Genomic DNA, 27,148 nt, shown 5'->3' with positions numbered 1-27,148 from the left:
AAAAGAATAAGCAGTTAAAAATGGGTGAAAAGGGCTTCCCTGGTGGCGCAGTGGTTGAGAGTCTGCCTGCCAATGCAGGGGACGCGGGTTCGTGTCCCGGTCCGGGAAGATCCCACATGCCGCAGAGCGGCTGGGCCCGTGAGCCATGGCCGCTGAGCCTGCGCGTCCGGAGCCTGTGCTCCACAACGAGAGAGGCCACAACAGTGAGAGGCCCGCATAACAACAACAACAAAAAAAATGGGTGAAAAATCCCAGGGTTTATTGTGAACTAGACAAACAAAAGCAGACAGGTGACCTTTGATTAAGCCCATTTACTTGTGGAGTGAGCTATAAGAGGCTCCAAGATAGAGTGTGGTTCCCAACAGTGTCCACAGCCAAAGGGCAAACTCAGAACGTCTCCTCCTCTCATAGAAACTGGCACACGGATGAGAAGTCTCTTTTGGAGTAGCCCTTCGCACACATCATCCTGTAGATCTGATGGGCCTGACTGCCCAGAAGGATTGGGCTCTTCGTGCTGGTAGCAGGGTCTTGTGCTAATCCCAGATCCTTAGCCATGAGTGTTGTTCCGAATCCACCCTGATAGTTATTAGCTGAGGGAACTCCATCCATCACCCCAGGTACAGGATTATAGGTGTCACTTGACCAACATCGTCCTGAGCTCATATTTAGGATTTTAGCCAGGAGTTTTGGGTCAAGCCCTAACCTGATTCCCAGATTCATAGCTTCAGCAGTTCCGGTCATACTAAGAGCTAACAGCAAGTTGTTGCAGATCTTCACAGCCTGCCCGGTCCCGACGGCTCCACAATGCACCACATTGGAGCCCATGCACCCCAGAAGCTCTTGGGCAGCAGCAAATTCTTCTTCGACTCCTCCCACCATAAACGTGAGGTTCCCAGGCCGAGCAGCTCCCACACCACCAGAAACAGGGGCGTCCGTGAAAACTGCTCCCATTTTCTCAGCTTCTTTGGCCAATTCTTTTGAAACCGTAGGATCAATAGTACTGGAATCTATTAATAGTGAGCCTTTCTTCACTTTTTTTTAGAATTCCATTTGCTCCAGAATAAGCTTCTATTGCATTGATGCTGGTGGGCAACATTGTAATAATTCTGTCAGCTTTTTCAGCTACATCTGGGGAAGACACTACCTGTTCACCTGCGTCTAGAAACTCCTTGCATGCATCAGGGAACACATCATAAATAATGAGTGGATAGCCACGTTTCATGAGATTTTTTGCCATTGGATTCCCCATGTTGCCTACTCCAGTGAATCCAACTGGAGTCTTAGAAGCCATTGACCTAGAACACACCGCTGCAAGGCTGACCACTGCCGGTTGCTGCCGGCGGCTCCAGTACCGGAGGCCGGAGGCGGCTCCACAGAGCCGTAAGGAGGCTGCCGTGCTGCCCCCGCCCCGCCCCGCCTCCCCACGGTGACCTCCACGGCTCGCAGCTCACCCACTGACTGCTAGGGTGCGTGGTGCGGCGGGCGGGGTCGGCTGCGGCGTGGGGCCGCATGCGCCAAAAATATATATTTTTTAAGAAGTCAGAATAAGATTGAGCATTTACTATGAGCCAGGCACCATTTTAAGCATTTACCCATGTTAACTCATTCTTATAGCAGCCACCTGAGAGACATAATTGTTATTCCCATTTTACAAGTAAAGAAACTGAGGCCCAGAGAGGTTTAAGAGGTTAAATATTTTGTAAAGCTCTGTTTAGGAGAGTTTGCCATTATCTCCAGAACTTGAACCCCATTTTAGAGTCTTTGGCAGTGGTGATGGGATGGAGAATAGGAATTATAAAATGCTCTAAATTATATACATGAATCCAGCAGACCAAATCCCTGTACACATTTGAAACCCCCTACTCCCACTGCAAGCTAGAATTCATTCTTGCAGGTGGCAGGTATGCTTTGGGAACCTTGTGTTGTCCTGTCCTCTGCATTTCCTCCTTGACAGGTTAACGATAGCATTACTTTAGCCACAACATTCTAGAAGTCTTCAGAGTGAGTTTTTTTTTTAAACAAAGGTTTATATTTTACTTCTAAAAGGGAAAGCATCTAATAAAAAGGTATTTATTATTGGGACAAAATTATCGTTAAATCTCACCCACTCATATTTATTTAACAGGTACTCATTTCTGCGGTTTTCAATAAGCCTGTAACATTATGAGCTATTAGACTTTGAAGCCCTTTTTTTCAAATGCCTGAGGGTCTGCTTTATTTGGGACTCCTAGGATATATCCAGATATATGAGGTCAATGTAGATACCTTATGCTTTCAGAAAGTACAAGATTCTATGTCCAAGGTGGTTTGGGGTTGTTTGGAATGCTTACGAACAGTAAGAATGCAACTAACAAAGCTCAAATAGTTCTCATCTTTGGCTAAAAATAAGATTGTGAATCCATTTCCCAGTCTTTAAAGAAGCCCCTGTGATGATTTACCAAAGATACAAACCACTTCCCTTGTCAGAACATCACGCATTGAAGATGGAGGTGCCCGTAAATAAGCACAAGAGAGCGTGTACTGAGGACAGACAAGCGTTCACTGCATGTGTGGGGTGGCTGGATGTACTAGTGGGAGAGGACAAGGAGTCAGCGGATACCAGGTGTAGGCTTTGCCTAATAATGTGTGTAGGACACGTGTGAAGTTTTGACGTGTATGAAGAAAAGCACTACTTAGACTCTAGGTTTTATTGATACAGTCAGTGGGGGGAAGTAGTTTTTTTCTAAACTGCATGTTTTAAATCGTTGCATGATAATCTCAGTAGGTCATCTCATATTCCATGTGTATATAACTCTTAGTTTAAAAGTCAAATAAAAATGATTCTGTACTGTTCAGTGTATTTTTATTTTACATTTTTGATCATTGGTAGGCAAAATCTACTTTCCAGCTCTATCAAAGCACTTTTTGTAGTGAAATTATACTGTATTTATCAAAATAAGGTGGTTACCACCTTATATTTGCCCGCTATTATCCTTCAAATGACATTTTAGAAAATAACTATTATGGCATGTTCATATTTAGAACCATAAAAAATATTCTGAAAACTTCTAAGAGCTTAGCATTCTACTCTTTTATAAAAACTAAGAACTAATATAAAACTTGACAAAACAGTGTGACGTTTATATAATACTCCTACCTATGTGGCATATCACCATAGTATTTCTTTCTTAAAACAATAATAGACTCCTGGAATTATGCTCAGACAGCAGAACATATGAAATATTTACCAAATATTTGGTGTGTATTTATTCACTCAGCCAATATTTAAGTATAAAGTTATACTTACATGGCATGCCACCATACTAGGTACTGGAGATACAGTGGTGAATAAACATGCTCCCTCACTTACTGTTCTTATTCAGTGGGGAAACAGACAAAAACAAATTAACAAAAACTAAAAGGGAAAATTACAAATTGTGGGCTTCCCTGGTGGCGCAGTGGTTAAGAATCCGCCTGCTAGTGCAGGGGATACAGGTTCAAGCCCTGGTCCGGGAAGATCCCACATGCCGTGGAGCAACTAAGCCCGTGCACCACGACTACTGAGCCTGCTCTCTAGAACCCGCGAGCCACAACTACTGAGCCTATGTGCCACAAATACTGAGCCCATGTTCCACAACTACTGAAGCCCATGCTCTGCAACAAGAGAAGCCACCGCAATGAGAAGCCTGCGTACTGCAACGAAGAGTAGCCCCCGCTTGCTGCAACTAAAAAGAAAGCCCACACGTAGCAACAAAGACCCAATGCAGCCAAAAATTAATTATTTTAAAATTACAAATTGTGCCATATGTGATTAAGGGACAGATAGACCATTGACTCACCCAAATTATAAAATCTGTATCATTTTCTTGACTTGGTATTTCATACTGATATCTTGTTCCATGATGACTTTGAAAAGAGCTGATAGATTTGACTAAATTGTGTCTATACATTTATTTATGCAACAACAAAAAATTTACTGAATGCTTATGTGCGGGGCACTGTTTTAGGACAAGAGAAAGAGCAGAAAAGAAAACAAAGTCATTGTGTTCGTGGTGATTTCACCCTAGTGGGAAGTCATTAAACAAATATGTGATAAATGTCAGGAAGTGATAAATGATACCAAGAAAAATAAAGCAGACTGAGACGATAGGGAATGAACAGAATACTATTTTATTTGGGTAGACTGAGGAGTCTCTTTGAAGATAAACATTTTCCCACAGTCTTCATTCTGTCTCTTGGGTCAATTCGGTTAATGAATGCAGGATGCAAGATAATTTTTGTATCTGTTGGTATCATTTACATATTCTTTACGAGAGCTATGGCGAGGTCCTGCTTCTTTCCAATTCCTTACCACTAAAAGAGATTAATACTACCTGAATTCTTTTCTTCATTCCTTGATCATTCTTGCCAAAGCACCTTCATCCATCCCATCCATCCCTTTACCTTTTGTCCAAAAAACATGCTTTGGTATCTCTTCCTATTTTCCAAAATCTTGGGATATGATATGAGTCATTTGATTAGAAATTATGTTGTACAATTAAATATCTTCCACATATTTGATTGTAATGTGGGATTACTTCTGGAGAGAGCTCTTTTATCCCAGTCTTTCTCCTAGTAAACCCTCAGCCATGAAATTTGATGTCCTGGGTGATCTTACAGTGATCCCAGCCTTAATGCTCAAAAGCCGTAAATTGTACACTGCTCAAGTGTTCTACAGCCTTGCAGAAACCTAAAATAGGTAACTGGCACCCACCCCACACCTCATTGTTGGCTAACTAACTTGTCCCATAAATAGCTCTGTGTTATGTGATCAGACAACTACAACTAACAGAGAAGGGATTTTTGTTTCCTAACACACTTGCGTGGTCTCTGGTATTCAACAAAATCAAGGTCTAATTCACCGTACCCTGACTGTAACACAGTTCTTAGGAGAATCGTGCAAATCAGTAGCCAGATAGTTTTGGATGGGATTCAAGATATCTCTGCCTTATACCACTTCCACAGTGTTAGAGCAAGATTCCGTTTTAGTCCCCCTTGTGTACATGAAAGTACTGTTGCTGTCACAATCTGGTTAATCCCAGAGAGTTTCTGCCAAATGAATTAAAAATTCTTAGGTGAGGGCTTCCCTGGTGGTGCAGTGGTTAAGAATCCGCCTGCCAATGCAGGGGACACGGGTTCGAGCCTTGGTCCGGGAAGATCCCACATGCCGTGGAGCAACTAAGCCCGTGCGCCACAGCTACTGAGCCTGCGCTCTAGAGCCCGCGAGCCACAACTACTGAACCCCGCGTGCCTAGAGCCCGTGCTCCGCAACAGGAGAGGCCACTGCGGTGAGAAGCCCGTGCACAGCAAGGAAGAGTAGCCCCCGCTCACTGCAACGAGAGAAAGCCCGCGCGCAGCAACGAAGACCCAACACGGCCAAAAATAAAAAAATAAATTAAAAAAAAAAATTCTTCGGCTTCCCTGGTGGCGCAGTGGTTGAGAGTCCGCCTGCTGATGCAGGGGACACGGGTTCATGCCCTGGTCCGGGAAGATCCCACATGCCGCGGAGCGGCTGGGCCCGTGAGCCATGGCCGCTGCGCCTGCGTGCCCGGAGCCTGTGCTCCGCAACGGGAGAGGCCACAACAGTGAGAGGCCCGAGTACCGCAAAAAAAAAAAAAATTATTAGGTGAGTCTGAGAAGGCATCATGGTAGTTTTATATTTTTATAAAACTTTTTGTGAAATCAACAGTGTGTTTTAAAAACCTACCCACCATTGCAATATAATGGTTCTTGCTTCTAACTCTTAGCTGGAATGTGTTGTTTTTATGTCTGAAAGATTTTTAAATGCTATAATTTTAACAGAACATTGCTTTGTAAATTCCTAAGCAGTAAATCAGAAGGTGAACCTTGGGGTTATTTTTCCAAATAAATCTGTGTCCTTTATGTGCAAACAATTACTGCTCAGGTAAATAGTGATAATACATAGAGTTCCATCCGTGCTTTAGATATTATCGCTTTTCTTTTACTGGGCCTTTTTTAAAATGGCAATACGTTTACTGCATTTCTTAAAAGTCAAAATACCAAATCTAAAACAAGTGATTTTCTACAAAATCCCCGTGCTGCTTATTTATCATTACTGTTGAAATGCTGCTTACTGTTGCTTCAAGTTTGGAACACATGTAAAAGAAAGAACATGTCTGTGATATCAAAGCTATAGGCAGTTCTTCCCTTAATGCTGGATTTGTACTTTTGCTTATAGGACTTCAGTACATTTTATAGTCAGAGCTTCATAGACACAGTTATAACCTTTCCATGGCCACACTGAATTTTGAAAACATTTTGAAGCTAAAATTCAGTTCACGAACACTGATCTTTAGTCTATCAAAAAGGGCTTAAATGCATTTATCTCTGGCCTTTATAATCGAGTATTTACTCTGATGGATTTAAAAGGGGAAGAAAAAAAGCTCATCCAAACCACTGATTGTTTAACAGATTGTAAACCATGGCTGTGTGGATACAAGCCCAGCAGCTCCAAGGAGATGCCCTTCATCAGATGCAAGCATTGTATGGTCAGCATTTCCCCATTGAGGTGCGGCATTACTTATCCCAGTGGATTGAAAGCCAAGCTTGGTAAGTGAACAAAGTTTTTTCCATCATGTTTTGTGAAGCACAAGCATATTGACGTTTTTGTTTTATATATAAATTTATTTATTTTATCTATTTATTTTTGGCTGCGTTGGGTCTTCGTTGCTGCGCATGGGCTTTCTCTATTTGTGGGGAGTGGGGGCTACTCTTCATTGCAGCGCATGGGCTTCTCATTGCAGTGGCTTCTCTTGCTGCGGAGCACGGGCTCTAGGCTCACGGGCTTCAGTAGTTGTGGCACTCGGGCTCAGTAGTTGTGGCGCACGGGATTAGTTGCTCTGCAGCATGTGAGATCTTCCCAGACCAGGGCTCGAACCCATGTCCCCTGCATTGGCAAGTGGATTCTTAACTACTGTGCCACCAGGGAAGCCCCATATTGAAGTTTGATTGGAAAGGCAACATAGTGAATACTCTAAAAGTTGTACATTTATAAAGAAAATTATGTGACCCATGAAAAGGTATTTAATTCCATCTTAAAGCTTAAGAAGATGGAATGGCTATTGGGATTTTAAAAAATAGGATTTGTTTCCTTTAATAGTAAATTTTGGCTAAAAGCATTAAAATATTGCTGCTAATAAAAAACAGTTAGCAAATATGTTGTGAGTGCCGAGCAGTGTTGTAGGTAGAGTTCATAGAAAACGTTGAAGCCCTTGTCCACAAAGAATTTAGTGTTTAATGGGGCAGATAAGGTATGCACATGCATACAATTTAATAAAGTGTATTGTTAACAAGTTTAACAATGGTGACTTTGGTATTTCCAAATGTATATTTTATATATATATATATATATATATATATATATAGGTAAAGACTAAAAGACAATACACCAAAACGTTAACAATAATTACGTCTTAGTCGCAGATTTAACAACCATGTTTATTTTTCTTATTTCCCAAATTACTGTTTATATACCCAGGGGGAAAATTGTTTTTAAATTCTTTCAGAATTAGTACAGTGCAGTAGACTGACAACAGAGCTTTTTAATCAACAACGTTATTGCACACCAGGCAGCAGGCTGTCTGCTGTTCTGCTCAGGGCCTGGGCAGGTGTTGGTTGGTTACCAGTCTCAGTCTGATCTGTCGTATTCATCAGATACTCCACCGTCATGGCCAGGAGAGCAGGGTTCCTCATTGACAGAGCCCTGGAGAAACCAGCCTTTATGTTACTATTTGAGGCAAGCTGTAAACCCGTCAGTAATGTTGCCTCTGAATAATTGCAGTTGTGTGTTAGTAGCAGATTTCTGTTCAAAAGCTGGAGGGCACCAAAGGAGGGCAATTTTCTAGGCAATTAAAAAAAAACAGAACTCAGCCTCATGTAATTGAGCAAAAAAGGAGCTAACTATGAGCGTGTCAACTGTACCTCGTTTAGTGCTTTTCCATTTCCTTTTCATTTTCTGTTAAAGATTTGGAGAGTTCAGAAAAACATTAGTAGGAAGTTTCTGTTGATCTAAAATTTCATTTAGTAAATTTCCCATGTAGTCTTCTTACTGAACGAATGTTAAGAGACTTATGTTGATATCAAGGAAAACCTGAATTTTATTCGGTTTTGGTTTTAAGGATATAAAGATTTTAATTAAAACATCTTCAGTTCTTCACGTTTAAACTAAGAAAGTTCATATATATATATGGCAGAGAGTTAAGTTTTGAAGTACAAGAACCAGTAGTACTTGATTTCCATGAGCTGTGCTCAGAGACTGTCGCTTCTTAAGAGTGGAGCATTATTGCCAGTCTCAACAGAGGTGCAGGGCTGCCTTCATTCCTTCCAGGCTTTTATTCAGACATATTTAGTACATAGCACACACATATTTGAAATTTGGCTTTCTCCACTGCCTTCTCAAAAGTGCAGATTCGAGCATATTATTTGATGAAGTAATGTGTCAGTGTTTTGGTATACCTGTTTGTGCCCCCATTAGAAATTAGTTGCTAATGACTTCAGGGCTGTGTAGAGATGACAGAGCTGCTTAGCTATCACCAGATCTCTTGTTTGGCTCCAGACCCACCAGCAGTTTATTTCAACCTTACAGCTGTTAGTTTTCTTCAGTGAGCCGAGTTAAGTAATTTAGTACTGCCCAATAGCAGTTGTTACCTAAGTTGTTTAAAAAAAGAAAGAGAGGGGCTTCCCTGGTGGCACAGTGGTTGAGAGTCCGCCTGCCGATGCAGGGGACACGGGTTCGTGCCCCGGTCCGGAAGATCCCACATGCCGCGGAGCGGCTGGGCCCGTGAGCCATGGCCGCTGAGCCTGCGTGTCCGGAGCCTGTGCTCGGCAACGGGAGAGGCCCGTGTATCGCAAAAAAAAAAGAAAGAGTCAGGGATGAGGGGAAGAGTGGGGGAAGAAAGGGAGGGAGGGAGACCACCCAACCCCTGTCAAGTGGCTCTGAATTAATACAAAGCCCTGTTAGTGACTTCTGTGGTTCACTGGAGGAGTTAACGTTGCCTACATGTCCCAAATCTGCAACTACTGATGTAAGTGTTTGACTTGTGTAAATACTTGTAGGCATCTTCTGTCTTAATATCCCATTTCTAGGGCTTCTTAGAAGTAATGATAAATGTTGACTCACCTGCCTTTACTTAAGAAATACTCTATGTGAAATTAGCAAGACGTAGAACAAGTCGAGGCTGGAAAAAACACATAGAGCATTCTTGACCCTGTGCCCCCTTACACCCATGAGGGGGTAACTATAAATAGGAAATTATCAGAGTCACTATTTCCTTCAGAGTACACAAAGCACTTTCCTTTTCCCTTCATTCCTAGAAGCAAATAGCATAAGCACCAGAGCAAGTCAGTAGGAGAAAGAGCAGTACATTGCAAAGAAAAAAGAAAAGAAAATATACTATGCATCCCACTTAGGTAATTAGTGGATTAGGAATAGGTTAATGTAGGTATCTAGTCAATTTGAATTGGACTGTTTCCTAAAATTTGCAGTGAGCATTATAAAGTAACTACTTTAGCCAAAGAAAAGGTGTGATGCGTTGAGGCTGCATTTATACAGGCTGTGTGCATGTATGTATACATATGTATGTAATTTCTTTCCCCTAGGGACTCAATAGATCTTGATAATCCACAGGAGAACATTAAGGCCACCCAGCTTCTGGAGGGCCTGGTGCAGGAGCTGCAGAAGAAGGCAGAGCACCAAGTGGGGGAAGATGGGTTCTTACTGAAGATCAAGCTGGGGCACTACGCCACACAGCTCCAGGTGGGTGTGATCTTGGGGCCTCGAGGCTCCAGGTGGGCATGAGCTCCAGGCCACGCAGCTCCAGGTGGATGTGAGCGCCAGGCCACACTTCATTCTCTTCCCTGCAAGGGCTCTTCCTTCATTCAGAGATTTTCTTTTACTTCTTTAACCCAAGGTTGTTGAGTCACATGTGACGTGTATAAAGTTCTTATTGTTTGGCTTTGTGGTTGTAGCTGCCTTTTTTAAACTTTTTATTTGAAAATAATTTCAAATGTGTAGACAATTATGAGATTGATACTAACCCCTACCTACACTCAGACTCACCTGTCGTTAACATGTGCTTTACTGTATTCTCCCTCTGCGTGTACGCGCATGCACACACACACTCACACATATTTTCATCGCTTGAGAGTAAGTTACATGCATCACGTCCCTTTGTCCCTAAGTACTCCAGTGTGCGTTTTCCAAGAATATGCATCTTCTCTTATGTAGTTACAGTACAGTTATCAACTTCTGCAAATGTAACGTCAATACAACACTTTTAGGTAATCTTATACCTTTATTTCCATTTTGTCCACTGACTTACTGATGTCGTTTAGGGCAGTTTTTTCCTCTCCAGCCCAGGATTCTGTGCAGGATCACATATTGCATCTAGTTGTCATGTCTCTTTAATCTCCTTTCATATGGAACCATTTGTCAATCTTTCTTTGTCTTTCATTACATTGACATTTTAAAATAATTCAGCTCCTCTATTTTTTAAGTATAAAATGGACCTTATTTGGGGTTTGTATGAAGTTTCCTCATGATTAGATTCAGGTTACACACCCCTGATCAGAATTCTAAATAAGTAGCGTTGTGTCTTTCTCAGGGTATCACATCCAGAGGCGTACAACGTCCATCTTATCCTCGTTGGTGGTAGTAATTTTGATTGCCCAGTCAAGGTGGTGTCCAGTTTCTCCTCTAATATGGCCTCTTTAAAATGTATTCTGTTTCCAAGCATGGTGCCCTTACTTTAAGCAAATTAAGATGCAAGAAATAGAATAATTTTACCTTCTTCCTGTAATTGGGTTTCCCACAATGTGCTTTTCTTGTCCCCGTTGGATTGAGGAGTAGCTTTCCTCATGACTACACTATTGTGTCACTAGGAGTCTCCATCATAAGATCTGGCCCCCTGCTGTGAGGTACAGGCCCCATAGCATGGAGTGGAACAAAGTGATGTTTGCTCTTGGATTCTTTCAGAATACATATGATCGCTGCCCCATGGAGCTGGTCCGCTGCATCCGCCATATTCTGTACAATGAACAGAGGCTGGTCCGAGAAGCCAACAATGTGAGTGTCCATGGGTTTGGGGAGAGGCATTGGGATGTCCTTTCTTACCCAGCTCTTTCTGGACCCAGCTTTGTCAAGATGACTCGGTGTGCATCTGTTGGTGTCACTATAAACAGAGCATTGTCCTAAGAAGCCCAAAGGAAATAGAAGACTGGTGTCTGATCTTAACTGACTTGTAACCTTGATGAGATCGCAACCACAAAGCAGTGTGAACAAGTGCAAAATAATTTTACCCCAACTGAATTATATTTGAGGAGAGGCATGCTTATATTCAGGTGAGGTTACTTAAGAACAGCCTCTGCTCTCCCCCCAACCCCACAGCCAGGTGTTGAAGAAATAGATCCAACCAGGGTAGTTCAGTGGCTGGATCCACAAAGCCCTTGTGGATGCCTCCCCTGTCACTTCACTTGGGGTCTCCAGGACACCGCCTGTGAGCGGTTCACCCTCTTCCCTCAGTCACAAGGTCTCGAGGGAGGACACAGACGATGTGTGTTCCCACAGCCTTGTCCCCCACTGTGTCCCCAGCACCTAGCACAGGTGGCATCGTGGCACCGGGTCAGCAAATGACTACGAAATGAGGGGTCATCATCATTAGTAGGAAAACCCAGGTAACTCCTGGGACATGTTGAGTTCTAGTCTCTCCAGAGAGAACCCAGATGGACCCTGGGTGGGATGCTCTGGTGGAGGTCAGAAGCTTTCTGCAGTACTTTATGAAGATGCTGTAGTCCGCCAGGTCTCCTGTTGCTCCTCTTTTCCCACTCTACCCCAACTCTCACAAATAACACTTGCAATTCTCTGACTGAAAGTTTAGCTTTTGGCATCTCAGCCCAGTTATAAGGTGAGCGTCGCCCTTTCCTTGGGACTATGGCCTAAGGCTTTCTCCCATCCTCCTGCCCAGCTCACTGCTGCCCACACTTTCTCCCTGATCTGTCTCCAGGGTAATTCTCCGGCTGGAAGTCTCGCTGATGCCATGTCCCAGAAACACCTTCAGATAAACCAGACATTTGAGGAGCTGCGACTGGTCACGCAAGACACAGAGAATGAGCTGAAGAAGCTGCAGCAGACTCAAGAGTACTTCATCATCCAGTATCAAGAGAGCCTGAGGATCCAGGGTGAGGCTGGTGTGGGAGGGCAGCGTGTGTCTGGGGGACGGGAATGAGGACTAGAAAGAAGCTGGTCGGGTTGGAAGAGAACCAGTTCTCCATTTAGAAGCGTTTACCTCTCTCTGGAGTAGAAGAGAATCATTTGCATTGAAGGCAGTGCAGGAGGCTGAGGCTTTGGAAGGGAAGAAGACAGGCGCTGGCCCTTGGAGAGCTTGGGGTCTCACTCTGACTACCCATATCCAAGGAGCTGCTGGGCTGTGAGCGAAGACATTTCCTCTCGTGGGAAGGAGCACACGGACTAAGGAAATAGTATCAGACAGTACTTTATGTGGCAGACATTTTGTAAGTGATGCTTTATTGAAATGTTAACCTTTCTAAGCAGGGAGGGTATTAGGGCCACGGGGGCTGTGTTTTACAGCCTTTTAATGTTGTTCTGTGTGGTTATTCAGAGAGGCCGTCCTGGGGCAGAGCAACTAGTGCATCTCAGTTAGCCCTTACAGACAAGGGCTCCCCTGCCTGCGGTAAATCCTGCTGGCACTTGGGTACAGAGTCAGAATTCAGTCTGGAGGCTGTGGAGCCCCACGAGCGCCCCCTATTGACCTTATAGAATTTGGCAGGGTGACTTTAATACAGGCATGCTTTGGAGATGCCAAGGGTTTGATTCCATAACCGCTAAAATAAAGTGAATATTGCAATAAAGCAAGTCACATGAATTTTTTGGTTTCCCAGTGCATATAAAAGTTGTGTTTATCTAGACTGTAGTCTGAGTGTGCAATAGCATTATGTCTAAAAAAATGTGCATACCTTAATTTAAAAATATTTTATTGCTAAAAAATGCTAACCATCTGAGCCTTCAGCAAGCTGTAGTAGTATATCAAAGATCACCATCACAAATATAGCAATAATGAAAAAGTTTAAAATATTGCGAGGATTACCAAAATGTGACACAGAGACAAGAAACAAGCAAATGCTGTTGGAAAAATGGCAGCCAGTAGACTTGCTCGACACAGGGTTGCTAAAAGCCTTCAATTCATTTAAAAAAATAAAAAGGCAGTACCTGTGAAGGGCAGTATATTGCAGCACAGTAAAATGAGGTGTACCTGTAGTTTCCTCTCCCTGGTTGCATGCCCAGTTCAAAATCTCAGAGAAGCTTTAGCTCAACCAACCAGCCATGGAAATACACATGCATACACATACCAGGTGTTCCTCTACTACCGTGCCTGTGGGCTCCATTTTAGAACTGTATTAATACTATTTATTAACTCTGTCCTCCCCAGTAGAATACAAATTTGTTGAGAAGGAACTATGTCTTTTTTCTCTGTACCCTGAGATTAGCACAGCCCGAATCATAGCAGCTGTTGAGTAAATGTTGGGGGGATAATTCTAGCAGCTCTTCTTCAGATCTGAATCCATCCCAGACTGACCCGAAAGAAAGGAAGGCCCTCCTGCTACATTAGGGAGCAGAACATTTCAGGCTATTATTTCTACCCAAGGCCGTTGACTGGTTGACAGTATTGATGGTCCTATTCTGGGGTTTTCTGTTTTGTACTTGTGAGGTTGGGTTTTGATTCTGGTTTGGGTTTGTCCCCATCGTGCAATGTCAGTTCAGTCTCATTGATCAAGTGCACCCATCAGAAACACAGACTACTGATCTGTCTGTGCAAGGGAAGTCTCAGCTCCCTCCAGTGGAGCAGACAGTTGCCTCAAGTCTCCTGGCACCCTTCCCAGAAGCGTCTCCAATTTGCCAGGAGAGACCTAAGTGGGTCACTTGCATAAGGAGGCTGGGCCTGGTGTTGGGATCCCCACCACCTCCCTGTGGGGGGCAGGATTCCGAGGTGGCTCTCCAGATTCTTCTGCTGTGTTCCTTACCTGCTCCGTCCCCCGCAGTCATGTTGGAGCCATATTTCTAAGTTCTCTTCTAGTTCTGGGCCTTCCTGGCTGTCTAGGGTTGCGTTAGTGTGTCCTTAGTTGCTTTTGTGCGTCCATAGGGCAGGGCCTCGGTCATTGTGACATGGCCCTCAGAGGCCTGCCGGGAACTTGACCAAGACCTGCTGACTGATGCTCTCATCTTCTTGACTCAGCCCCAGTAAGGACCGTGGGATGTTCCAAAAGCCTATTGGTGGGGGTAGGAATGCCAGCATCTAGGATGGTGATTGCCTGTGGAGGGAGGGATGGGGATGCCGGCAGGGGAGGATGTACAGGTGCTTAACTGTGGAAATGTTTACTTTCTTAAGTGGGCTTCTTGATACACAGGTGTTCCTTGTATCATCCTTTCTATCAATACTTGCCTAGGTCTTAAGTATTATATAACAGAATTTTTGAAAAGGCCTCGTCGGTGAGGCCTCGTTACCTTATTCCTGCCATCGATGAGAGGCCTGACAGCTGGTGTGGAGAGAAGCTGCCTCCCTCTCTTGAGAGAATCTTGCTGCTTTCGTGTCCCCAGTGGCCCTGGACACTCTGTCTCTCTCCCTCTTCCGGCTGGTCTGCTGAGCTCACAGTGACCCAACCTGGACAAACATGTTAGGCCCCTTCAGCACCTGGAGAAACACCACCCCCCCACTTCCCCGAGGAGAGGCTGCTGCGCTCAGCCCCGCGGAGCAGGGCCTTCCTGATGCGGCTTTGTCCTGTGAGGTTGGGGCTGAGAGCTGCTCCATGAGCCTTTAACCCCGTCCTGTAACCCATTGACCGTGAGGACTGACTCTCACCTGGAGCTGATGGTGCCAGGCAGCTTCCTGAGTATTTTCTGTATCATTTTTGCTCATTTAACGTCACAGCAGCCACTGGGGCAGGTGCCGTGATTCTCCCATTTTACACCTGGGGAAGCTGAGGCATGGGAGAGTGAGGTGATTTGCCCGAGTTCACCCACCTTTTATTTTTATTTTTATTTTTTTTTTTCACCCACCTTTTAAACGGCGAGGACACACTTCAGACCAGGCAGGGTGGCTCTAAGCCGGACCCCGCGTGGGGAGAGGAGGGCTGGGCGGGCAGGGAGGCCATGGGCTGGCTCCTCCTCAGCTGTACCCCGAGCTTCCGTCTCCCCACTCCCCAAGGGGAGCTCAGAGTCGGGGGTCCAGGGGACGGAGCCCACTCATCTTTGGGCGCCATGGCTGTGGAACCCTGACTGGCCACTTGTCAGCTGTGTCCCCTCCAGGGTTTTGCCTCCAGAACAGGTGAGTACAGTTCTGCCGGGCTCCCTGCTGGACCCGGGGAGGTCATGGTCGTGGGTGTCCTGTGCCCTCCTCCAGCTCAGTTTGCCCAGCTGGCCCAGCTGAACCCCCAGGAGCGTCTGAGCCGGGAGACGGCCCTCCAGCAGAAGCAGGTGTCCCTGGAGGCCTGGCTGCAGCGCGAGGCCCAGACGCTGCAGCAGTACCGCGTGGTGAGTGGGCTCTGCGTCCCTCCCCTCCCGGGCGTGGACCTGAGGGAGGGAGAGAGCCAGGAGGAGAGCGGGACCCAGCAGAGCAGGAGGCCAGAGCCTTCCCCGCTGTGTGGGCACGCAGGGCAGAGCGGGTCGGCAAGGGGTGAGGGGAGGCCCTGTGGGGTGTTCTGAGAGCCCAGAAGGGCCGCTGCCCCCGCCCGCCCCGCAGGAGCTGGCCGAGAAGCACCAGAAGACCCTGCAGCTGCTGCGGAAGCAGCAGACCATCATTCTGGATGACGAGCTGATCCAGTGGAAGCGGCGGCAGCAGCTGGCGGGGAACGGAGGGCCCCCCGAGGGCAGCCTGGACGTGCTACAATCCTGGTAATGGTAATGGGGGGCCAGGCGGGGGCGGCAGGGGCTCAGCGTGGTGCCACCGGCTGCTGTCCTGCTCCTGTGTTTACGTGAGCAGCCGGCTCCCTCTGTCGGGGCACGGGTCTTATTTCACCAGTGGTCTGGTTCCTGATGCAGACTTTGGTGCCCCCGTCCTGTGCCACCTTCCCCGGGAGGGGCGTCCCTGGGTGAGGGAGTGGGGTGGGGCCAGGTGTGCAGAGCGACGCTCAGGCTGGTTGGACCCAAGTCAGGGTCGCTCCTCCTGTGAGTTTCTTTGTGTTTCTGGAAGGCAGGGCAGCCGTGCTCTGCTCAGTGGACAGGCCGGGCGGCTAAGGCGCCGAGCCTTCCTGGGGGTGGAGCTGGGTCTGGGCCTTCTCCCCAGCCTGGGAGCCTTCTGGCTTCTGGCCTGGAGGAAGAGGGTGAAGGCTTTGTCCTTCCCTTTGGCCTCGGGGCTCCCGTGCAGGTGTGAGAAGTTGGCGGAGATCATCTGGCAGAACCGGCAGCAGATCCGCAGAGCTGAGCACCTCTGCCAGCAGCTGCCCATCCCCGGCCCCGTGGAGGAGATGCTGGCTGAGGTCAACGCCACCATCACAGACATCATCTCAGCCCTGGTGACCAGGTGATTGCTGCCTCTTGGCCTCGCCCAGGCCCCATCCGGTTGGCCTGGGTCGCGGGCAGCAGGGTCTTTACAGACAGGGCGCTCTGGCTTGAACCCTTCTGTCTCTGCCTCACACCCTCATCCCATCCCCCTCTGTCGCCTGTTGCTGTGGCCTCTTGCTGTTCACCTTGCCTGGTTTCTCTCGTGGACACTGTATGGGCTTGTTCCCCCCGTTTCAGCTGTTGAGTTCATCTCACTGCCTCCCCTCCTGCCAGCTCCCCCGACTCGCAGTGGCCCCCCCGGGACCGGGGGCTGTGCCACAAGCCCTTCCTTCGCCTGCTGTGCCCCGCGCAAGGCGGCCTCGGCACGCGGAGGGAGGGACCGGAGCGCCGTGCCCTGAGGCGTCACCTGGTCACTTGTGTCCCCGCAGCACGTTCATCATCGAGAAGCAGCCCCCTCAGGTCCTGAAGACCCAGACCAAGTTCGCAGCCACCGTGCGCCTGCTGGTGGGCGGGAAGCTGAACGTGCACATGAACCCCCCCCAGGTGCAGGCGACCATCATCAGCGAGCAGCAGGCCAAGTCGCTGCTCAAGAACGAGAACACCCGCAAGTACGTTGCCCTCGAAACAGGAGGAAAGTGATCCCACCTTCTCGGAAGTTTCTAGGCCTGGCCGTTCCTTTGTAGGAACCCCATTAGCTCTGTGTCCCCTTCCAGCTCTCAGAGAAGCAGTAAGGGGGTTCTTCTGTGAAGAAACTATGATTTAGTAGGGATATGTCTATAGGAAACTTCTTATGTGTTTTATGTACATTTATTTCTTAGATAGATTATACAGCCGAACCCCCATCTCCTCTTAAATGAATTAAGTTTTTTGACAATCTTCTTTATTTCCTCCTCCCCCCAATATGTTTCCTGCCTTGTGTGTGCTGAGACCCTGTACGGGTTTAAGTTGTCTGTCTGATTCGCAGTGAGTACAGCGGAGAGATCTTGAACAACTGCTGTGTGATGGAGTATCACCAGGCCACGGGCACCCTCAGCGCTCACTTTAGGAACATGGTGAGGATGGGGAAAGAGGGTGAACGAATTTTCCCTAGCTGTTTGAGGGCTTTATCCTCTATTTTTCTCCTTTTCAGTCCCTGAAACGAATTAAGAGGTCTGACCGTCGTGGAGCGGAGTCGGTGACGGAAGAAAAATTTACAATCCTGTTTGAATCACAGTTCAGTGTTGGTGGAAATGAGCTGGTTTTTCAGGTCAAGGTGTGTGTGTGTGTACTTTATATCCCAAAAGAATGGTTTTGATCACAGAGTATCTTCTTGTGATAATTTTTTTAATTTAATTTTTATTTTATATTGGAGTATAGTTGATTTTCAATGTTGTGTTAGTTTCAGGCGTATCTTCTTGTGATTACTGATGAACAGAAGTGAGGAGACCCTCATCCTTAAGACTCTATCTCTTAGATTCTCTTAAGACACGAACAAATAATAACGAAATGAAATAGCTGGAGATGTAGGCAGAAGCGAACCAAGAGAAACATCAGTCAGGATGGATTTGAGTACAGTTGTAGTAATGTTAGACATTCGTTACTTGCTCTTTTTCCCCGGAAATGTCTCCATTTTTCTTCTCTTTTCTCTCTTAGTCTCTAGCTTTGAGAAACTTACTCCATCCTTCAGAAATATCTGAGAAACACCTAAATACCAAAATGTCACACAGAAATGTCTCTTTTAAAAATATCTAAAATTTCTAAGCCTGTGCCAATGTGCAAAGTCTCATTATTCCTGGAGCCCTTCCTATTCTGTATTCAAGGGTGACATTTACTGAAACTTGTAGAGAGAATAAACGTGTTGTGATAGAAAAAAAGGGGAGGAGGGCGGCGCGTGGGGCTGCAGGAGCTCAGCCCTGCTCCTGTGTCTTTTTCAGACCCTGTCCCTCCCGGTGGTGGTGATTGTTCACGGCAGCCAGGACAACAATGCGACGGCCACTGTTCTCTGGGACAACGCTTTTGCAGAGCCTGTGAGTGTATTCTTTGGGCCTGTGGGCCTCAAGATTTTGATACTGTTGTCATGAATCTCCTTCAAGTCTCTTTATCCCCACCAAAAGGCATAGAAGAAAAATGCAGTTTTCCTTAGTGAGAGGCAGAATGGAGAGTATGTGGAAAGTAGAATGAGCAGGGGCTTGAAGAAAGGCCAGGGTTTCAATTCAAGCTCCACCACTTCCTCACTCTGTGACAACAGGAAATTCACTTGACCTCTCTGAGTCTAAATTTCCCATAAGTGTCTGCAACACAGGGAGAATAATGCCCCCGAGTGGTGTTCGGAAGATTCATTTAGGTGATACACAGAATGCTTGTCACATAGTCAGTACTCTATAAATAGTATTTTGAATTGTGGGTGAAACCATGAATGGAATTTGGGACTCCCGGGTTTCTTTTAGAGGTTGTACCTCTCAGGAAGTCACTTAGCTTCGAAGTTGCTTCCTGTCATCTTCCCTCCCGTGACTGAGGGTGAGATTTAATGTCCTTTCCAAATTTTAGATTCTGTGATTCATCCCAAGTCTCATGAAGAATGAGATGCTTTGTGTAAAGAAATAAATATGATTCTGAGGATTTACGCACCCAAATGCTATCTGGTTACCACTCATGTGCTGCTTGATCATTTTCAGAACATTTCAGTAGGCAGAGTTCCATGTGTTGGCATATTTCCAGTAGAGATTAGTCCACAAAAGCATGATAAAAGGTTATACTTGTTATTTGGGACATAAAAGTATGTCCTTCTCTAATGTGGCTCTAATGTGAAGAGTACAACTTGGCATTTTCAACAGGCCTCTTTAGAGAACAGTATTTTTGCTGTAGGGGTGAGATTCTTAGCAGAAATTCTACGATGCTTGTGCTACAAACCTGGCGTTTGAGGCTCCTTTTAAAAAATACCTGCCTAAGCAGCTTGAAGACTTGATCCAAAAGAGGATTTGGGATGAACCATCAGTTGGAACAGGAGGACGACTGATTCACTGACTGACTAGACATTTAAACAAACAAACAGATAAATAAATATATGTATAGAAATGTGTGTGTGTGTATATATAGGAAAGAATGAATGAATGAGAATCAAAAGACAAGGAAAAAATTAAAATTAAAAAACTATAAGCCTCCTGGATAGGATTGCCATGTCTGCTCTCATTTCCCTCCCTGTGCATCCACAGATCTCACTCCTCATGTAACTCTGGCACCTCCTGTGATATGTCATTCCTAAAGTATCTTGTCTAAATAAGTAAGCATTTTTAACATTTTTAGTTACGTTAATGACTAGTGTACATCTTATGCTGTTTTTTTATTTATTTACTTTTTTTTATTGAAGTATAGTCGATTTACAATGCTGTGTTAGTTTCTGGTGTACAGCAAAGTGATTCATATATATATATATATACGAATATATGTATATATATTATTTCACTTTGAGCTAGAGTTCTTGGCAGAAGGGGTCAAGGGCAAGGATGACACTTGTGCACACGCTGACACTTGTGCACACACTTATGGACACATGCACACATTCTCTCTCTGTACCTAGAGAACCAGTCTTGTAGATTTTGACTCCCTTTGAGTGTCAGAGCCAGACCTTGGTCATGTTTTGTTTTCGTGGCTGTTGGAAAGTAGGATTGGGCAGAAATAGAGACACAGATGTAGAGAACAAACGTATGGACACCACGAGGGGGGTAAGTGGGGGTGGGGGTGGGGGTGGGATGAATTGGGAGATTGGGATTGACATATACACTAATATGTATAAAATAGATAACTAATAAGAACCTGCTGTATAAATAAATAAATAAAATTCTAAATAAATAAATAAGGGAATGAGGAGAGAATGATTAAGAAAAAAAAAAAGAAAGTAAGATTGCACTGTACGTCCAGCAGCTCATTTACAGGACACCACAGATAGCCCGAGGTTACCTTCTAAGTTATGTGTGAAGGTGGTAAAATGGAACCTTCCGAATTTCACAGAAATGCATACCCCAAGGAAGTTTGAGTTTATCCTCGGGCTCAGCCAGACAAGTGTTTGTAACTCCATCCAGCCATCAGTGTTTTTCTTTTGCAGGTTGAGGGAATAAATCATGCAACTGTTTTCTCCTAAGGTTCTGGCTTCTCTCCCCACCAGGGCAGGGTGCCGTTTGCAGTGCCTGACAAAGTCCTGTGGCCACAGCTGTGCGAGGCGCTCAACATGAAATTCAAGGCCGAAGTGCAGAGCAACCGGGGCCTGACCAAGGAGAACCTCGTGTTCCTGGCGCAGAAGCTCTTCAACAGCGGTAGCAGCCACCTCGAGGACTACAACGGCATGTCCGTGTCCTGGTCCCAGTTCAACAGGGTGAGGGACGCCGCCCGCTGCAGTTAGATCGGCCCCTGCAAACCAGATCCCTCAGGAGTCTCCCTGCCCTCGGCCCTCATTCCTCATGTCTCTAATACGACGTGCCCGTGGTAGTAGGAAGCTTCTGAATAGATGGACAACCACATACTTTTTTATGTAGAAAATTATGTTCGACTATATCAGCAAATTGGGCCTTGCATGCGGCTAGTGCATTTTCTTCCTTTGTAAAGGAAACAGCAAAGTAAACGGCAGCATAACTCATGAGAAGTAAGGCTTTCGTGATGATGAAAACTCCGTGGCTCTGTCCCGTTGACTCTCTGATGTTCCTCGATGTGTAATGCAAAGTCAGGCTCCCGTGGGACCCTCAGCCTGCAAAAGAGGATGCTGACGAAGGAAACTTTGCCTCTAGCATCTGGTAGTTCAGATGTCACCCGTCACATCTCTGATTATAAACTGAACTTTCGTGTCTTTGCTTACGCCCCCCACCCTCACCACACATGCCCTACTTCAGAGACCTCACAGTCTCTGAGTGGAACTCTTTTAAATGGTCGCATGCTAACCAGCTGGCTAACAGGTTCACTGGTGGTCAGAGGAGGTTTGATAGGGAAGCAGGAGGCCTAGGTGGTCTGTCTTTGCCATTACAGTACGGCTCCTGCCTTCCACCGGAATCAGATCACTGCATTTTGCTGATCATGGTTGGCAACACCCGTATGACGGAGTGTTCTCTGTGGCCTCATGGTGTGATCTAATCCCATTCAGATTTACAGGTTTCTCCGAAGCTCCCAGGTGACGCTGCTGTTGCTGGTCACAGACCACACGTCAAAACCAGCAAAGGACTAGTCAGCCTAGATACAGGGGAAAGTATGTGTAGCCAGGGTCCACTGGGTGTGTTGGTAATTGCTCTGTGGTGTTTTCCCCTTCTTCCGTCTTTTCCCCACTATTCTGTTTTTGGGTTGTAGGACCATTTGGTCAAACTCAGGTAGGTGTGTATATTTGTATGATTCTGACAATGTAGATGTTGTTTTCCATTTAATTTTTCCAGTTAAAGTATATAGGTAATAATATCCCAAGTGTTACTTTTGCCTTCTTGTGTTCATTGTTGTATCTCCAACCAGGAGAATTTACCAGGACGGAATTACACTTTCTGGCAGTGGTTTGACGGTGTGATGGAAGTGTTAAAAAAACATCTCAAGCCTCATTGGAATGATGGGTGAGGATCGTCATTTGTTAAGTCAGCAGTAGAGTAGCAGCAGGGTCTTTTTTCTGGCATTAAAACACCACGTTCTGCTTCTGCTCATTTGGCCTTTGTGATCCAGGGCTATCTTGGGTTTCGTGAACAAGCAACAGGCCCACGACCTACTCATTAACAAGCCTGACGGGACCTTCCTGCTGAGGTTCAGTGACTCTGAAATTGGTGGCATCACCATTGCTTGGAAGTTTGATTCTCGTGAGTGCCCCTCCCTTTTTAAGACACACCTTGGCTCTGGTTAGGTGCTTTTGTTGCAAAATTACTTTTAACAATTTATTGAGTACTTATTATTCCTGGGCACGAGTACTGATTATGGGAGGCAGAAATGTATAACCATGACACAGCTGCAGCTTGTGTAAAATCTTATTATGGGAAACACCATTACTAATTTTGAGAAACACAGATGTACAACCCGACATATGGCTACATGTGATGCAGTATCCTGTCCAGAATCTCAGCTGCTTCCCTTTTGAAATGTTTGCCTTCCTATTACTCAACCTTGAGCTTATTTCAGTAAAGAATTACTCTGTTGTTTGGAGTCATTAGAGTGGAAATAATATGCTATTTTCATTATTCCTTTATCCTAACATAAGGAAACTGCCATTGATCATTTCCATCCAAGAATGTTAGTTCTTTTCCTCTGACCCTCACGGTAAGACAAGAGTAGCTTGCTAGTTTTTTGTGACTTAAAGATTTTAATAGCTTTTAATAACTCCCATGCACCCTCTGGCTATGGACACACTTCCTATCTCTTTTACATACTTTTGTACAGGGAATCAGGGACTGGAGTCAGCAAGAAGTTTCTTCTAGGGAGGGACAGAATACTGTTTGAACTGGAAACTACCTGAGATCATTAGATCTCTAGGAAAGTGGTATATGTGTTACCTGCTTATCTACCCATGACTTTAAAAAACTGCTTAATCGGGCTTCCCTGGTGGCGCAGTGGTTAAGAATCCACCTGCCGATGCAGGGGACACAGGTTCGAGCCCTGGTCCGGGAAGATCCCACATGCCGCAGAGCAACTAAGCCCGTGTGTCGCAACTACTGAGCCTGTGCTCTAGAGCCCGCGAGCCACAACTACTGAAGCCCGCGCGCCTAGAGCCCATGCTCTGCAACAAGAGAAGCCACCGCAACGAGAAGCCCGCGCACCACAATGAAGAATAGACCCCGCTTGCCGCAACTAGAGAAAGCCAGCATGCAGCAGCAAAGACTCAATGCAGCCAAAACTAACTAAATAAATAATATATAAATTTTTAAAAAACTACTTGATCTACAACCTATGGTAATTTTTTTTTTTTTTTTTTTTTTGGCGGTACGCGGGCCTGTCACTGTTGTGGCCTCTCCCGTTGCGGAGCACAGGCTCCGGACGCGCAGGCTCAGCGGCCGTGGCTCACGGGCGCAGCCGCTCCGCGGCATGTGGGATCTTCCCGGACCGGGGCATGAACCCGTGTCCCCTGCATCAGCAGGCGGACTCCCAACCACTGCGCCAACAGGGAAGCCCTATGGTAATTTTTAAATGGAGATTTTTATTGGGACAATTTTAATGGAGAGCTTTATTTGTAGTATATTTGGGTTTTAAGATTTCCTGTTCAGAAATCATATTTAGACTATGATGATTCTGTTTTTTGATCTAGAGGAAAGAATGTTTTGGAATCTGATGCCTTTTACCACCAGAGACTTCTCCATCCGGTCCCTGGCTGACCGCTTGGGAGACCTGAGTTACCTTATCTACGTGTTTCCTGACCGGCCAAAAGATGAAGTGTACTCCAAATATTACACCCCAGTTCCCTGCGAGCCTGCCACTGGTAACAATGTTCGCATTCTGATTTGGTTTCATTGTGATTTTGGTTTTGTTTTAGGTGTACGTGTGTGTCTGTGTGTGTCAGTCTGTCTGTCTGGCATGAAAGTCTACGCAGTTAGCACTCAGTTGTTGCTGTTTGAGCTCTATCCAGGGCAGATGTAAATCCTGGGCTGTTTTCTTCAGTTACACAAAAAACACATCAGCCGCCAACCCCAAATATCAAATTGAAGGGAATGAATTGCTTTTAATACAAGCTTAGATCAAACAAAATTAGGAAGGTAGAATTTTGTTTTTCAAAACAGAGATGGTTTTATTGTTTTCTGAGAATAAAAGTATTATGTATTTATTGTAAAATGTCCAGAAAAGTATAGACAAGAAAATAGATATCACACGACATTTCTTATCTCATCAACGTAAACAATTTAGTGAATGTTCTCCCAGTCGACGTAGATAGGTGTTCTGTCACTCAGTCACCAGAGGCTTATTAAGCACTTCCTGTGTGGGGTTGCAATCTAATAGCAGAAGGAAGACAATAAACACGTAAACAAATAAATGTATCTAGTGATGGACACTATGAAAACAAATAAGGTGAAGGGATAGAGAAGTGACGGGGGGTGTGTGTGCGGCCCAGCACTTCACTCGAGTGGTCAGGGAAAGCTCCTCTGAGGAGGTGACATCAGAGTAGCCCTGAATGAAGTGAGGAAGCCACACATAGATCTAGAGAGAACATTCTAGGCCGAGAGAACAAGAGCAGAAACCCTGAGGTGGGAGCGAGGTTGGCATGCTTAGAAAACCTCACGAGGGGGCTTCCCTGGTGGCGCAGTGGTTAAGAATCCACCTGCCAATGCAGGGGACCCAGGTTTGAGCCCTGGTCCGGGAAGATCCCACATGCCTCGGAGCTACTAAGCCCGTACGCCACAACTACAGAACTTGCCCTCTAGAGCCCGCGAGCCGCAACTACCGAGCCCGTGTGCCACAACTATTGAAGCCCGTGCACCTAGAGCCTGTGCTCCGCAACAAGAGAAGCCACTGCAATAAGAGGCACGCACAGGACTTCCCTGGTGGTGCAGTGGTTAAGAATCCGCCTGCTGGTGCAGGGAACACAGGTTTGAGCCCTGGTCCAGGAAGATCCCACATGCCACAGAGCAACTAAGCCCGTACGCCACAACTACTGAGCTTGCCCTCTAGAGCCCGCAAGCCACAATTATTGAGCCCGTGTGCCACAACTACTGAAGCCCGTGCGCCTAGAGCCCGTGCTCTGCAACAAGAGAAGCCACCGCGATGAGAAGCCTGCGTACCGCAACAAAAGAGTAGCCCCCTCTCGCCGCACCTAGAGAATGCCCATGCGCAGCAACGAAGATGCAACTCAGACAAAAATAAATAACTAATTAATTTTAAAAAAAAGAAGCACGTGCGCCCAATGAAGAGTAGCCCCTGCTCGCCGCAACTAGAGAAGCCCGTGCGCAGCAGCGAAGACCCAGCACAGCCAAAAACAAATAAATACATACATTTATTTTTTAAAAAAAAACACTCATGAGGACCCGGGAGGCTGGAGCTGAATGAGCAGGGGAGAAATGGTGGGACATGAGGGCAGAGCAGTGGGAGGGACCAGATCATGTCGGGTTTGGCTTATAACCATACGTCGTCATTTGTAACCTGATTATTCTTTCACTTAAAAATATATCACAGGCAGAGTTACAGGTTAGTAAATATAAACTTACAGCATCATTTTAACAATTGCATAGAATTCCATTGTATGGTGATCCTATGTTGGTTATTTAAGATACTTAAAATTTAAGTTATTCACAGTTTTTTTTTTTTTGGTTAATATTGAGATAACCTGGTACATGCATCTTGTTCTACTGTTTCCTTAGGACAAATCCCTAAGGTAGAATTTGTGTCAAGGGGTATATACTTTTCAAGCATTTGGACACATCTGTCCAGAGTTGCCCCCCAGAAAGTGGAATCCGTTTTCACTCCCACAGACGTCCTGTTTGAGTACCTGCTTCTCCATCCTCCTCCTGCCAGTGATAGTGTCTCTTCAGCAGTTTCATGTTTGCCAGTCTGATAGGCATAAAAATGATAATCTTAGTTCTTATTTTCATTTCTTTGATTCTAGGTAAGGTCGAAACATCTTTTCATATGAAGATAATAATAACTAGAATGATAATAGCAGCTAACATTTGTCGAATGCTTACTTGCATACCAGACACTTTTCTGAGCACACTTCAAATAGTTTCTCATTTCATCCTCAAAACAGGTGTGTGAAGTAGGCACTGTCACCATCCCCATGTTACATTTGAGGAGCTGAGGCACAGAGGAGTGAAGTAAATTACCAGAGATATCACAGTTAGGAAGAGGCCAAGCCAGGGTTTGAGCTCAGTCTAGCCTGTACTTCTTAACCGCCACATTGTTGGCTATTTGTATTTTTTCTGTGAAGTACGTTCCTATTCCTTGCTCATTTTTCTTTTGGAGTTCCTTTTTTTCTTAAGAATATGCAAGTGTTTTTTTATATTGTAAACAAAGCTTTTATTGTAGCAGAGATTTTTCTCAGTGTGTCATTGTTCTTTTAACATTCAGGTTTTATTTTGCTGAAGTGCAAAGACTTGTATTTTCTGTATAGCCCAATCTATTGACCTTTTTCCTTTATAGATTCTGCTTTTTGTATCATGCCTTCCCACCTGGTTATATTTCTAGGTGGGGAAATAAGCCAAAATATTTTTAGACTTATGTGGTATTTTGGATTAAACCCACCACTGCTTCTTTTTGTTAGCACAACTAATCTAGATTTTTCAATCCTATTTTTACAGCATTTCTTTGTTTTTTTATCTGTTCTGCCATTCTGTAAAATTCTCTGTAGACCATAAAGCACAAAAAGCATATGAGATATCATGAAAAGGCAGCTCCTGACATTCGAAGCCCCAGTAGAAGCAGGTCAGGATAACAAGCAATGTGTGACCCACGGAGCAGTTCATTCTCTTGGGCTGAGTCATCCTTCTGACCTCAGCGGAATCTTCATTGTCTGATATAGTTAAGCTTATACTTATTTCCATATTTACACACCCAGGAAACAAGACTTCATTCACCGACTTCAGACCATCACATTCCTACTACCTACTTAGCTGGATTTCCATAATCAGCCTTTTGAAAAGGTAACTCTAGCTTATCTGCCAGGTTATCCCTAGCCTGCCACGTCCCAGT

The 27,148-nt window shown here is 45.4% G+C and overlaps 1 protein-coding gene and 1 pseudogene across 6 annotated transcripts in view; one reads left to right on the top strand and one right to left on the bottom strand.

Annotated features, from left to right (window-relative positions):
* The window catches only part of STAT5B (signal transducer and activator of transcription 5B), a 61,944-nt gene that overhangs the window by 30,494 nt on the left and 4,302 nt on the right, over positions 1-27,148 (top strand). For 2 of the 6 annotated variants that reach the window (XM_022558216.2, XM_089901278.1), the window contains exons 2-16: positions 6,451-6,588; positions 9,637-9,793; positions 11,012-11,101; positions 12,039-12,213; positions 15,450-15,580; positions 15,789-15,940; positions 16,413-16,568; positions 16,978-17,157; positions 17,514-17,601; positions 17,679-17,801; positions 18,463-18,555; positions 20,691-20,897; positions 22,013-22,107; positions 22,214-22,344; positions 23,781-23,951. In XM_022558216.2, coding sequence (XP_022413924.1) covers positions 6,461-6,588; positions 9,637-9,793; positions 11,012-11,101; positions 12,039-12,213; positions 15,450-15,580; positions 15,789-15,940; positions 16,413-16,568; positions 16,978-17,157; positions 17,514-17,601; positions 17,679-17,801; positions 18,463-18,555; positions 20,691-20,897; positions 22,013-22,107; positions 22,214-22,344; positions 23,781-23,951 — 2,077 coding nt within the window. In that variant the 5' untranslated portion in view covers positions 6,451-6,460. Of the gene's footprint in view, positions 1-6,450; positions 6,589-9,636; positions 9,794-11,011; positions 11,102-12,038; positions 12,214-15,449; positions 15,581-15,788; positions 15,941-16,412; positions 16,569-16,977; positions 17,158-17,513; positions 17,602-17,678; positions 17,802-18,462; positions 18,556-20,690; positions 20,898-22,012; positions 22,108-22,213; positions 22,345-23,780; positions 23,960-27,014; positions 27,100-27,148 lie in introns of those variants that run through there. The other 4 variants (XM_022558217.2, XM_022558218.2, XM_022558219.2 and 1 more) reach the window with 4 other exon arrangements.
* Positions 388-2,175, bottom strand: LOC111166277 (3-hydroxyisobutyrate dehydrogenase, mitochondrial pseudogene; annotated as a pseudogene).

The sequence above is a fragment of the Delphinapterus leucas genome, chromosome 19, assembly GCF_059928025.1.
Source record: "Delphinapterus leucas isolate spDelLeu-1000000601 "Yukka" chromosome 19, BTC_Dleu_Yukka2, whole genome shotgun sequence".
Taxonomy (NCBI): Eukaryota; Metazoa; Chordata; class Mammalia; order Artiodactyla; family Monodontidae; genus Delphinapterus; species Delphinapterus leucas.
This window is presented reverse-complemented; position numbering and strand designations above follow the sequence as displayed.